Source organism: Galeopterus variegatus, unplaced genomic scaffold (assembly GCF_000696425.1).
Source record: "Galeopterus variegatus unplaced genomic scaffold, G_variegatus-3.0.2 Scaffold1130, whole genome shotgun sequence".
NCBI lineage: Eukaryota > Metazoa > Chordata > Mammalia > Dermoptera > Cynocephalidae > Galeopterus > Galeopterus variegatus.
Genome location: NW_007727241.1, coordinates 357,209 through 370,804, shown reverse-complemented (window position 1 = coordinate 370,804; position 13,596 = coordinate 357,209). Strand labels below are relative to the sequence as shown.

The following is a 13,596-nucleotide window of genomic DNA, read 5'->3' as shown; positions in this document are numbered from 1 at the left end:
GAACAACTTACTTGGGTCTGCAGCTGATTGAAAACTACATGGTGTCTTGTTGGTTAATTTGATGGATCAATCAGTACACTGGGATATACTTCCATCTCAGAACTCAGGTCATTTGTTTACATAATAAAATGCTTTTGCACAACAACCATCGATACAGGCTTGTGTTGTGCTGCATGAACAACATAACAGTGCACATATGTTACAACCTGTCTGGTATAGTTGGGTTCCTAGGGAGTATTTTTTTAAAAAGTTCATACAACATTAAGGGACTCAGACTACTTAATGAAGACAATTTAGAAACAAAAGAGCCAGGAAAATCCGACTTTTATTTCTTAAATACTGTGAGGAAGAGGGGGGAAATGGTCCCCTGATGAGGAAGGGCCACAGAGCAAAGAGCTAGGGATCATCAGCAAAGGCCCGGTGGGTGTTAGGGAAGCGCTGGGGGCTGTAGTTCGGGTCTTCCTGCAGCCGTTTTTGTATATCAGACCGGAGCTAGAGAGAGAGCAAGCATGTTGGAGGAACACTAGCCAAGCCCCTATGACCCCAGCAAGCACACAAGGCCATCCCTTAGGAGTTAACACTTCCTCTCCACAACCAGCCATGCACTGTCAGGCCAATATGGCATCACTGAGCCTCCTTCCCAGATGCCACCAGGAAAAAACACTTTGAAAACATCAAGTGGTAGCCGTAGACTGACCAGTTCACCTCTGAAGGAATCCAAGAAAGAAGGACCCTAGCCCAACCCCTCCCGCTAGACCATCCCTATTCTGCTTCAAGGTGGGGGCACCTGCTGCCTGTAGCTCTCCTGAACCTCTGGTGCCTCCAGGTCCCGGCTCAGGCTCTCGGGGCTCGTCAGGGGCCGAGCTCCGGCTGCCTTAGCTGCCCGGCTCACGGCCTCTGAGAGAAGCAGCTGGGGGCCCTCACCCTGCATAGTCTGGAGGACATGGGATTGGGAGGGAAAAGAGGATCAACGTCAGATCCAGTGTCACCACCCAGCTCACCCTTTCCACGAGCAACCACTGAGTCTCCAGGCTAACGGAGAGAAGGGAAATAGTCCACATTTGGCTTTGACAGCAGAAATGCCTTCCTAATTTGCTCTGACCACACACACACAGTTTGAATGTGGTGAACTTGGCTCTTCAAAACATGAGGGGCAGAATGGGTCAAGCCACCCCATATTCAGAGCTAGCTAATCCACAAGAGGAAGCCCACCTTGAAGAGAAACGGGCCCTAGTCACATAGGGATCAGGCAGTTGATGGACTGCTAGTAAACACAGTAAGGTACAGTACTGTGTGGTTATGCAACAACCCTGAGCAAGTCTGAGTCCCAGAAAGGTTTCCTCATTAAATGAGGGAACTGAACTAAGAAGATCTCCTTCCAGCTCTAAATAGTTTGAGCGTATACATGACAGGGGAACTAGGATAAAGAGAGCCTCAGGGAAGAGGTAAACCAACCTTGCGTCTCTTGGCAGGCATACCACTGAGGTAGGCATCGCTCAGAGGGGGCTGCGGTTTCACCTTTCGTTGGCTCTGAATGTCCTGCTGGATAATAGGGACCCATTCCTGGGAAGGAAAAGAAAGTTAGAAAGTAGTAACTCCCACAACTTTAAGCTGCCTTGACCCACTGGGTCACCTCCTGACACTTACTGGGGGAACTGCAGCTGCCCAAGGTTCTGTCTCTGCGGAAGCTCCACCTTGTTCATCTCGGGAGACCCCCTCAGGAGCAGGAGGTGGACCTCGGGACATGGCCTCTTCTGCTGTTGTTCCAGGGGCTGGGGAAGCATTCTCCCGCTGGGAGTCAGTTAACAGGAAGATCGAGCCTTCAGAATTCTCGGCCTCCAGCCCTTTCTCCCCCTGCCCTCCACTCCACATTATCTGGCCCCTCAGCCCCTCCTTCGTACCTGAGGCTCAGGGGAACTTCTTTCTGCCCCCTGAACTTCCATTGGCTCCTCAGGAAGTGGCTGTGAAATTGGATAGTGAAGGAGAACAACACAAAAGGCCCTTTCAGATCTCTCTAGTTCCCTCAAGTCCCCTGACCCGAGTTGTTGGTCCATCAGGTCTCTTACCTGGGGTGGATCACCAACCCTGCGAACATATCTGAGGATGGCATCAGGACCTACAGGCATATGCTCCAGTACCACCTGAAGCCTCAGTCCCATCATAGTGGTCAGCCAGCTCACCAAAGATGGATTCACACCACGAGACATACGACGCTGAGGGGCAGAAAGCAGACTTGGAACACAAAACCCTTACCCAGCTTTTGAAATAATCAGACCCAGGGTAAAGGATGGCAGTTTGGAGAAGAAAACTGAAAACTGCAGGACACAGAAGAGAACAAAAATCTGAGGAAATAGAAGGCTAGGGACCTGGGGCTGGATGGGGCTTACAATTCGGCCATTGATGACAGCAGCAAGCTCCATCTGCTGTCCCCCCAAGCAGTGCAGGTTCAGGGCCAGGCATTCAAACAGGCCCTGGTTACACAACTCCAACAACCGGGCTCCAAATCCACCGTCTGTGGGCAAGACAGAAGGAGGGAATGCTAGCACTCAGCAGCCCCACACCCCAATACACCCCACTCGCCCTGGCCGGGCTGGCCCCTGACCTGTGCAATGCAGCACGTGAGCAGCAATGCTATTAAATTGCTCTTGGAGAAATTCCAGGTTTGTCCGAATAATGTCCACACCTGGCTGAACCTGCACCAAAGACTGAGACAAGATGCACAAAGATCCCAAAATCAGCAACCCTGAGTGACTAGAGTGGAGGAAGAGGCAGTAGGGAACATCACCTACCCTGACCAGACCCAGGAAAGGAAGGGAACAGGAAAGGGTTACTCACAAAACTCTCCCGCACATATTCTTCTAGCCCGGTGATCAATGTGTGGGTTGCCATCTATGGGGTGGGCGAGGGGAGGATACAGCACAGGTTTAGTCCCAAGCCTCAGTCCTCAAGAGACTCCCCCAGCCCCACAACAAGTCCAGGGCTCAGGCTGGGGCAGTCACAGTTTTAGCTGACAGATAAGCAGAGGCAGGAATAAGGTACTAAAGGTGGGAAGAAGAGCTCTGGGCCCCAGGCCTTCATTTACCCGGATGTTACCAGGTGTGGGCTCCTGGCCACCCAGATAATGCTGGTGGAAGAAGGATCGCAGCTGAGGCTGGAGCCGCTGCAGTGGCTGGAAATGCCCATGGAGAAGCATCACCACGTCCACCATGGAAAAGTTCTGGCACAGGAGAGAAAGCAGGGCCCCAAAGAATCCTGGGGACAGAGGCAGAAATTAGCAATGGTTCTGCAATGGCCTTTACCACTTGACTTGCCCACCCACCACCAGCCCGTCAGCTTCATCCCACTTTGGCAACACCCCTGAATAAAGGCCATCTACCTCCCCCTGGATGCCCCTTCCTGGAGAAGACAAAGACACCCCCTTTTGCTCACCAAGGGCCCCATCAGCCCCAGGCTCAAAGATGTTGCTGGATCCACTGAGGCGTTGTATGAAGGCAGCAATACTTTCACTGCTGCCAGCCCGAGCTCCCAAGGAGCCCAGCAGGGAGCTCAGCACACCCTGAACCACTGAGGTAAAAAACTCAGGTGACAGGTTCTCAGGACCCAGGCCTCCAGGACTCCCTGCACCACCGGAAGGAGACCCTGGTGGGGGCATGGTCTGCTGCTCTGGGGCAGGGGGTGGGGGTGGAGGTGGTGGAGGGGGTGGAGGAGCTGTCTGTGTTGCCTGGCAGAGAAGGAATAAAGAACATAAGATGAGGTGAGAGTAGGGACAAGGACAAAAACCATCAAAAGGGCACTACATTCTGATCTTTACTCTTTTTTTTTTTTTTGTCCTTTTTGGAGACCGGCCGCACTGCGCTCAGCCAGTGAGCGCTGGCCATCCCTGTATAGGATCCGAACCCGTGGTGGGAGCGCAGCACCGCACTCTCCCGAGTGCGCCATGGGCTCGGCCCATGATCTTTTTTTTTTTGTTGTCTTTTTCCGTGTCCGGCAACGGATCGCAACCCTCAGTGTTGCCCCCGTACCGGACCGGGGACCAGCAACGGGATTGCAACCCTCGTCGTTGCTCCCGCGCCTCGCTCAGCCAGTGAGCGGGAACCGGTCTGTATGTGGGATCCGAACCCTCAGGCGGGAGCGCCGCCACGCTTCCCAAGCGGCGCACTTATCCAGTGCGCCACCGGGCCGGCCCTCAGCCCATGATCTTTACTCCTTAAAGAAGAATATTCGTGGATAGATATTCAACAGCAGTAAGACTAAGCAACTCTCTCTCTCCCTTAGAATGGGTTACAGCGAAAGTAATGACAGTAATTACTACGCTTTCTTTCTCTAAGGTTTCTCTACGCTTTGTTTTCCTCATCTCCAAAAAAGAGGGTTCAGAGTCAATGAATTCCCAGGGTCCCTTCCCCTGACATGTCACTAGGGGCAACACGGCACCACTGCCTGGCTGGTGTGGAACAAGAAGGGTGAGAGGAAGGGCAAGCCAGCCACTCACCTGCAAGAAGTCAGTCATGCCTTGGAGAAAGGCAGGGACACCAGGCATCGCCACAGTGATAGTGGGAGAAGCCATGCCAGACCCTCCAGCCCCTGGCCCTGCAGGCCCCAACAGGTTACCCAAGAGCTGAGAGAACTGAAAATCAGTGGTGGAGGGTTGAGGAGGTGGAGGCTGGGCAGGCCCCCCAGGGGCAGGGCCAGCTGTGGTAGCTGTGTTGGTGGTGCCGGCACTGGCCGAAGCAGTGGCAGGGGCTGGAGGTGGAGCCATTCCTGCTGTCCCCTGGGCTATAAGAAACCAAAAGAAGAAAGCTGAAATCTGAAGAAAAACAAGACATTACAGCAGCCCCCTTCTGGTTTTTCCAACAGGAAAGCAAGAACCGAAAAAGTACGGGAAAAACTAGGAAGTGCTAGTGAGCAGCCTAGGAAGTGGTTAGACTTTAGACTCGTGGAAATCTCTTAAGTTTGACATGGAGAAGAACAAGGACTCACCCACAAGGACAGGCTGCATAAGAAGCTGCCCCACAAGGCCGCTCACCATCTGAGCCAACGAGGCATTGGTACCCAGCCCAGCACCCTGCTAGAGGAAGAGGAGGCGAAGATTTCAGTCCTGCCCTACACATGCGCTACCAGAGAATACTCTCCCCAGACTTTCCCACCCTTGCTCACCAGAGCCCCAGAGGCTGGGGGCCCCCCAGGATGGGAAGGCCGAGCCTGTGTAGGGGTGGGCCGAGCAATCACCACCCGGGTTGGAGCAGTCGGGAAGCCTGGCACCTGCTGTCCTGCGGGTGGCAGAGGAGACAGACCGAAGAGGGCTGAGGGCCAAGCCCTTGCCCACCAGCCAACTGCACCCGCCACCATGGACTATGTCCCACCTCCCAGGCCTCCCCTTCCGGGTCATTACCTGCGGCCGCGGAGGCAACAGCTGCCACCATGGCCTGATGAGTGATCTGGTGGGCGACGGCGTGCATGAACTCAGGGGGCAGGGAGGGCAGCTGGATGAGGGTGGAGCCTGGGGGGCGGGTCTGATGTAACCTTGAACCTGGACCCCTTCAGCCCACCCACTCAGCCCTACCCCTTCTCTACCCAGAGCTCAGCCTGTTCTGATGCCCTCATTCTTACCCAGGGTCTGGCCATGACCAGGGGGTCCTAGGGGGCCAGTAGGAGCACTTGGAACACCACCAGGCTGTGTGCCAGAATCTGGGCAGGGAGACAGAGAGAGTGGCTCTGAGACAGGTGGGGCCAGGGCCAAACTGTATCCTCCTGAGATCAGCCGTCCTTCAGGCCCCCACTCCCCCGACCAGAAAGCCTGCCTTTCCTGCTATCTAGACAGGGACGAGGTGCACTCTTCACCATGCAAACATATCCCCAAGGACAAAGCAGACCCCTCCTGCCCCTTCCCATGCATGCCAACTAAAGCTTCTGCTCTGGTCCCTCCGATACCACCTATCTCTCCCTTCCCCACCCTGCTCCCTCACCCCTCAGCACCAACATCTTCATCATACTGCTCTTCCCTGCCAGTGACTCATCTTAACTCACCTTGAATGTTCATGTGCATCATGACCACGGGTTCCACGCTCTGGTGGGAAATCCGGATAACCCTCGGGTGGCTGGCAGCTGGCTGGGGGGCTGGCCCTGGGGGTGGAGCCCCCTCAGTTGAGGACTCAACAGTGGTAGAAGATGGTGTGAGGGATGAGGCCTGCCCAGGACCAGGGGCAGGTGCCTCTGCATTGGGAGCCGGGGGGGGCCGAGTCCCGTTCCCCGTCATGGTCACAGTGGTCCCCACATTGATCTGGAAGAGAAACAGATGGGCAAAAGTGAGAAAAACACAAGAGTCTAGCTCAGAGCACTCCACAATACACCATTAAAGTCTCCCCCCATCCTTCACTGCTGTTTCCAAAGTCTCCTCCCTTTCTAACCTCCTTCATGCCCAGTGGCTACCCTGAATCATCCCACCAACACCCCTCCATTCTCCCTCAGGCCAGAGTCCCCCTGACCCACCTGGATGGGAATGGCTGCCTGCTGGAGCACCATGGGAGTGGTGTAGTGAGACATGGGCCGGACCACATGCAGGTGTCGTGGGGGTGCACAGGCCAAGTTGCAACGCAGGTCAGACAGTGCCACAAAGGTGTTGCCTAGAAGCCGCAGGCTCTCTCCCACCAAGTTGATCAATCGCTGGTCCTCCTCCCGGCCCTCGTGCTGTGTTCCCCAGCCAAACACAGAAAGGGAGAAAAATCAGGCTGGAATTTACCTCACTTGCAAAAGCAATTCTAGAAATACCATGTGCTCTAAGCCTTCCATTATATCCTTGAAAGACCAAATCTTTGCAAATAAGTTCTACTTCATACATATAAGGAATTCCCTACCAATAAAACAAACCCTGCAATGAATCAACAAGTCATCATTGACTAATCTCTTCTACTTTATAAACTTCCTAATTCATTCACTTAGGGGTGCAAAGACAGTAAGTAGAGCTACCTCCCCTGTAAGCATGGAAAAGATCACTTACTTACATGTGTAGAGGGAAACTGTTTTGTTGCAATGTGGTTTTGCTTTTGCAGGTGGGCGGGAGCTATCTGAATTTCAGTCTGTTCTAAGAGTACTGGGGTGCATGGAAAGGACGGGACCATCAAAGGGCTCACATTGTTGTTGTAGTCAGTGGTGGCAGCAGCACCCAGAACCTCATAGTAGCGCTGCAGGAAGGGCTGGAGGCGGCTCTCCAGCCGCTGCAGTTCCTGGAGCACCTCGACATACTCCGCAGGGGAAGGATGGCTGTGAACAACCCCAAGGGGCAGTGAGCCAAGGCTTTCTCCAGGTTCCCAACCTTGCAGTCAGTAGGGAACACATCTACCCTGTCTCACTCTGGCCTCCCAGACTCCGGGCCTAATCCCTTCCTGGACTAGCAGAGCTTCTGTTCTTTATTCCCACTCACGGGAAGATGGGGAGAAGAAAACGAACTGCCCCCACCCTCTCCACAACCCTGTACCTACAATGGCAAGAAACTAACTCTCAAAAAGAGATGGGCCTGCGTGAGCTCAGTGGAAAGAATTTGATCAGGTTCAGGAGGCACCATTTGGATTTCCTTGCCCCAGGGAGAGCTGTGCTTCTGATCAGCTGCTAATCCTAACCTCTTTCACCTACACCGAGAGCCCCTCCTTGCCTCTCAACACTAACCCTACAAGTAAGACCTCCTGGCAATCCTTCCCCTCCATCATACCTTTCCTGGTCCTCGTACTTCACTTAGGATCCCCCAACCCCCAAAGGTTCCCTCCATCTCTCACTTGGGTGTGTTTGTCTCTGGGGCAGGTGTTGGGCCCACTGGGGCTGGGCCAGAAGGGGTGAGCTCCGGGCTCTGGGCTGGGGCACGCTCCTCCACTTCTTCTGCCTCCATGGAATCCCGAGGAGGCGCTTCACTTTCAACTGCTTCTGATGCTTGAGAGCTCAAGGCTACTGGCTCCGGGGCCACAGTCGGTGTCTGTGGGGGCGGCTGAGTGTGCTGGGCTTGGGGACCCCCTCGACACTGAAGGTGGAGGAAAGTCAGGATATCAAAGGCAGAATGAAACTGCTGCAGAGGACGGCTCAGGTCAAAGGAGACTGAGTGGAGCAGGTGCTCTGCCAAAGCTCCATGAAGGCGGGCTTTGCATATGCACCTTTCACTCTCTAACAACCAGCACAAGACTGGCACAAATAAGATGCACAATAAATGGCTGTAATATTTGTAAAAGAATTACTAGCAAACAGTAGGGCTTGTGGTTTCCTAACCTCCACAAGAAAAGAGAGAAAGGCCACAGAAAGAGAGAAAGGCTGCAGGTTGCAGCCGTCATGCAAACTAACCAAGTTAGGATATCCAAACACTGAATGTGATAATTAAGAAATTAAAAAATGTAGAATCCTTCTTTAACTGAAAAGAGATGCTATGAGAGTTATCTGACAAGTCTGAAACAAATTTCCCCAGATCCAGGCACCAAGAGGACTGACAGGGACAAGATAGCCTCACAAAGTTACTTTTTTTGCTCAAAAAAACAAAGATTGTAAAGAGAACAGATTAGGAAGGCAGAATCCTGTGGATGCTCCCCACTCCCAGGCTGAGAGAAAAGGGGGAGAAAGGGTGGTAAAAGAGAGACCCTAGCCTGCCTTGCCCTCTTACCTCCATCCGGGATAGTAAGGTCTGTATATCCCTGATCATGTGCTGAGCCATCACCAGCCGTACCCGGGGCTCACTCTACAAGAGAATGATCAGAGCAGGTTTGAGATGCAGCCATAAGCTCAACCTCCTACTAAACCAGGTCCCAGCTTTCTCCTCAGCCAGGTCCACCCCCTCTTCATGGCCTCCTTCTCCCAGATCCCCTTCCCTGACCCTCCCAGGCCCCTCAATACCTGAATTGGGGCCTGTTCCATGTTGATGTGAACATCCACAGCAGAGCCGTCACTCTGGGGAAAGGGTAAGGGAAGTTGCTCTGGGAGAAGCCAAATACTAAGGCCTCCACACTTCCAACTCATTCTCTGGAGCCCCACCCCCTTTTTCCCTCAAAGACAGGCCAGTATCGAACCACAGAGCCCTCCATACCCAACCTAAGGACCAAGACACCTATCTTATGAGCTGCTACCCTACTACTACCACACCCAAAACTACCCCTCCCCACAAAAACCATACCATGTGGAACACAAGCTTACAGGAAGATTGAAGGTTCCAACCATGACATAGCTGTTGGCATTCCGGTCATGAACAGAAGCCCCAGGCCCCCGAGTACCAGGCTGGGGTACCCCACCATGGGTGGCTGAAGCAGACCCTGTCCCAGAAGATGCCCCAGAAGGGAGATGAGTCTGAGGAGGAGCCCGTTCTACCAGGTGGATAACCTTTCCCCCAACATCTGCAGAAAAAAAGACACACACCAAAACACTGTATGATCAGGGAAACCCATGGTCTCAGATCATCCCTCTGGACAACAGCCTCAACTTCTGAACTGCCGCCCCTACTCCCTTACTGTATTCCTGGAGCTTCTTATCATCTTGCAGAACTCGCCCCTGATAGATGAGCCGTTGTTTCTCAGAGGGAATGCTGACAGAGGCAGCAATATGCTCCTTAAACTCCTTTACATTCATCTGCAAGGAAGAAGAGACATGTACAGGAATCAGAGAATGAAGCAAAGAGGAAGAACAGAGACTTCCAGGCTTAAATCCCTATACAGGCCGGTAGCTAAAAAAAGGACAACTGACTTGTGGAGGTAAGGGGTAAAACTGTCATAGAATCATTGGTCTTCATTGTGAGGTAATCATTATGCAAAGCCCTGAACTAATACAATGCCTGACAAAATACAAACAATAAACAAATCCCAGGTTACAGACCCAGAAGAAAGTAACACACATGAGAAATAAAAAAGTCAACTCACATTCCCATTTCTCCTTTTCTGGCTCCCAAGGGAATGTGTGTCTAGAAATACCAGTGACCCCTTCCCAAACACAAAATGATACCAGAAGTTTATAGTGTATTTGCTACAGACAACTCTGTAATCTCAAAGATAAAAAACAATGGTGAGGAGGATGGGGGGGTAATGGGGTTAAGAAGGGAAGAATGACCAAGAAGATAAGAAAGGAGCAAAAAAGGATAACATTTTTTCTTTTTTTTAAAAGATGACCAGTAAGGGAATCTTAACCCTTTACTTGGTGTTGTCAGCACCACACTCTCTGAAGTGAGCTAACCGGCCATCGCTATATAGGGATCCGAACCTGTGGCCTTGGTGTTACCAGCACCACACTCTCCCGAGTGAGCCATGGGACGGCCCTGGAAAACATTTTTTCTAACTAGACAACTGACTCTTGGGAAGTTCCAGTGTCTACATACATCTAATCACAAAAAGCTACGTGATTTTCTCAAATTCACGTAATACCAGGCTTCAGAAAACCACAGAACAACCCGCTGACGATTCTGTCTCCCAGTACTACAAGAGTAAAGACATAGATAGCTGTGTCCACAACATTAAGTTCCAAGAGATTCAAATTATGGCACAAATAGTAGTAATTCCACTCAACGATCTATTAGGGCTCTACTTGCATTATGGGTACTGATTTCTAGTCTTTAAAAACACAGTACAGATTCAATCAATGTTTGTTTATAAGACACACTTGTCTGGGGTGCCTGTGTTATGTTTTCCTTCCCACAAGCAGGAGCTAAGTCTGCCCTTTTGGGCTGGGGTGCACCCATGATTACCGCATACAGATTCCTCCTTCCTCTCTATTTCCTTCTACATTGAGTGCGATCAAGGTGGTGGAAGGCAGAACAAAATGTGCCCCGTTCAATAGATATCACACCTCACTCAACAAGAAACATCAGAAAATACTCCATCTAGGGCCGAGCCCGTGGCGCACTCGGGAGAGTGCGGCGCTGGGAGCACAGCAGCGCTCCCGCCGCGGGTTCGGATCCTATATAGGGATGACCAGTGCGCTCACAGCGCTCACTGGCTGAGCGCGGTGCGGCAGGTCTCAAAAAGGACAAAAGAAAAAAAAAAGAAAACACTCCATCTAGAATGCGAACAAAGAATTCAATGAAAAGAAAACGTGGGGACCAAAAAATCAGGCTCTTCCCTCAGTCTAAGAGGACTTCAAAAACAAGAGCTAATGGGTATCTTCCAGAAGTACTGGCGTCTCACCTGGGCCCCCACAATAAAGGTCCGAGTCTGAGAGTCCAGGGTCTTCACCAAAACCTCCAGGCTGTCAGGCTCCTCCATAGCGGTACTTGTGTTATCACTGGGCTCCATGGTGGGTAACTCTCTAAGGAAGAACGAAGGGAGGGAATCCCAGTGTCGCCGGGAGCAGATTTTATATACCCGGAAGCCTCCCCAGCCTGAATCCCCGCCCCAATATCTAAAAAGTTTCTCCCGTACAAGCGCACACTCTCATACCCGCCCCCATCCCCCTTCTGATTCCGGGGCACGGGGAGAGAAACACAAAGGGCAGGACATCAACGGCACACGGAGGTGAAGGACAGAGAAGTGGGAGGGGCTCCACAATGCCAATCACTATAAGGAAGGACCAGTCAGGTTAGGAAGCAGGGAAGGAAGCACGAGACCAGACACCAGTGTCATCACCGGTCGCGATAGGACAAGGGCCCCAGAGGTCGGCAAATCCTAGGATAACGCGAGAGCTGGGATCGCGCCAGACCCTGCGGAGAAAGTGGTCTCGCGCACGCGCGCCACGCCCACCGAGCCCGCTTAAATCACTACAGACCCGACACAGCAGACACTCACAGGGGGCCGGGCCGGCTTGTTGACTGCCCCCCTCTTCCGTCTTCCCTCGGTGTTCCAGCAGAGCGGGGCACCCAACACAGCCAAACACACACACATATACACACACCCCACTGACCCGCGGCTCCGCCCCCGATTTCCCCCACAATACCGTCACTTCCGGTCTCCCCTAACCTGCCACCTACGGCCACTTCCGTTTCCCCGATAGTATTTGGGGATCTCGAGGCGGTACTTCCGGTTCTCCCCAGGTCCCCAAGCGTTACTTTTGTGGGGCACGACGAGAAAGTCCGCAGCCCCAAAGAGTGAGTTCCTGGGGGTGAGACGGGCCGGGGCCGGCTTAGATGGGAGGGAGCCAAGCACCCCGAGGAGCCGCCACCGCCGTCACCCGGGGGACCGTGCTGCGCCTGCGTGCGTCTCATTACGCATGCGTACACTTAAGCACCTCCCAGCCCCTCCGGCGGTGTTCACGTCTGTGCGCGCGCTTGAGTAATTGAAGCTTGAGGTGGCCACTACGAGGGCCTAAAAAAAATTACCAAATGGGACCTTACGACTGCCCCGAGAGAAGCTATGAGTGGTTGTGTGGACCTTGTAGTTTGAAGGCTGGGGATTATGCCTCGTTGATCTATATTAAAGTCTTGGCAGGCCTAGAATTTCACGCGGCACTGACTTAGCCACCTAAAACTTCGTCTTCCTCTCGGTCTAGCAGTAGCTGTGCCCTTCCTTCGGCGCTTCCGGAAGTCACTCTTTCGGTAGGCGGTTGGGGGCGGCTCGCTATCTGTTTTGCGGCCGGCCGCGTCGTTGGGCCAGAGCTCGGCTCTGCGGGTGGGCGTTTGGCGGACTGTGGGTGTTACGTTCGTCACCGGAGGTGCGCGGCCGAGGCGTCACGCCATGTTTTAGGAAAAGCAAGCATACTAGTATCTTTCAGGATTTTTGTCAAGAAAAGGGACGCCTCCGAGTTTGGAAATTAGGAGAAAATGGAGTCCGCCTAGACGGAAAGACAAGACCCTAACCCTGGGGAATTGAAGGGCCCTCCAATGGGCTTCCGCAGGCCGGGGATGGAGGGATTGCCGCTTCTCTGTACTCTCTTCCCGCTCCCGCCGTCGGGCAAGGGCCTGGACCCCGCGACACCGTGACTCAGCCAGCCAGACCCGTTGCTGCCGAGGTGCCCAACCCTGGTGTGCATCCTTTCTGGGTTTCGTAGTTTATACCCATGTTCCAGTACTGTTTTAGTTGAGGTCTAATAAGCACCTGTTTAGTGAGCACTTAGTTTGTGCCAGCCAGTACGCCAAGGGTTTTACGTATTGTCATATTTATAAAAAACTTCACAACATCTGAGATAGGTATTAACATCCATTTTATAGGTGAGTGCACTTAGGCGAATGTAAATGGCAGGACGGACAGACCCAGGCGTACCAAACTCCGGATCGAGCACTTCTACTTTACTGCCCCTATAAATTGTTGCATCTTAGTTTTTTATTATAAAAAATGTTCAAACATTACCCAAAAATAGAACAGTATGATGAACTCTCATATATCCATCACCCAAATTTTGTTTTATTTTGTTTTGTTTTAACCAAATCGCAAGCCCATAGCAAGCCTCACCTTTCAGGACAGATCTTCTTGAGGCAGTCCGTAGGTTATAAATAACCTATTAAGGAAGTCCTGCCTCTCATTGCACTAACTGCTCCCCCCACTCGGCACTCACTATCCAATGACTGCCTCTTTTCTTTCAATAACTGCCTCTTGACGATTCTTTCCTTACCGCCTATTATTTGAGAACTCATTACCCACCAGAAACTATAATAGGTGCTTTGCAAACATTACGCTTAATTATAGCAAATAATTACTTTGGACTTACCACATGTAGGTC

The 13,596-nt window shown here is 52.4% G+C and overlaps 1 protein-coding gene across 6 annotated transcripts; it reads right to left on the bottom strand.

Annotated features, from left to right (window-relative positions):
* Positions 1-307: 307 nt before the first annotated feature.
* Positions 308-12,173, bottom strand: BAG6 (BCL2-associated athanogene 6). 6 transcript variants are annotated; one of them, XM_008575070.1, is made up of 26 exons: positions 11,901-11,967; positions 11,133-11,253; positions 9,471-9,588; positions 9,160-9,356; positions 8,863-8,916; positions 8,633-8,707; positions 7,767-8,005; positions 7,128-7,257; positions 6,487-6,684; positions 6,025-6,277; positions 5,608-5,685; positions 5,390-5,497; positions 5,155-5,267; positions 4,978-5,065; positions 4,490-4,773; positions 3,430-3,721; positions 3,083-3,252; positions 2,836-2,889; positions 2,603-2,705; positions 2,388-2,512; positions 2,067-2,213; positions 1,902-1,961; positions 1,648-1,791; positions 1,456-1,563; positions 788-934; positions 308-492 (listed from the first exon to the last, which is right to left on the bottom strand). In XM_008575070.1, the coding sequence occupies exons 2-26, from the start codon at positions 11,238-11,240 to the stop codon at positions 397-399; spliced, it is 3,489 nt and encodes a 1,162-aa protein (XP_008573292.1). In that variant the 5' UTR covers positions 11,241-11,253; positions 11,901-11,967; the 3' UTR covers positions 308-396. The 6 variants fall into 6 exon arrangements, with proteins under 6 accessions (XP_008573292.1, XP_008573293.1, XP_008573290.1 ...); XM_008575071.1 differs by lacking the exon at positions 11,901-11,967 and adding an exon at positions 11,730-11,849; XM_008575068.1 differs by lacking the exon at positions 5,390-5,497 and having other exon boundaries at positions 11,901-12,173.
* Positions 12,174-13,596: the final 1,423 nt, after the last annotated feature.

Bases quoted from the DNA above. Each gene is read 5' to 3' on its own strand.
- BAG6 (XM_008575068.1), bottom strand. From the start codon at position 12,145: ATGAGACGCACGCAGGCGCAGCACGGTCCCCCGGGTGACGGCGGTGGC. The intron at 9,589-11,132 runs GTGAGACGCCAG...TCTTCCTTGCAG, and splicing joins CCTTTATTGTGGGGGCCCAG to ATGAATGTAAAGGAGTTTAA. The intron at 8,708-8,862 runs GTATTGAGGGGC...ATTCTCTTGTAG, and splicing joins TGGAACAGGCCCCAATTCAG to AGTGAGCCCCGGGTACGGCT.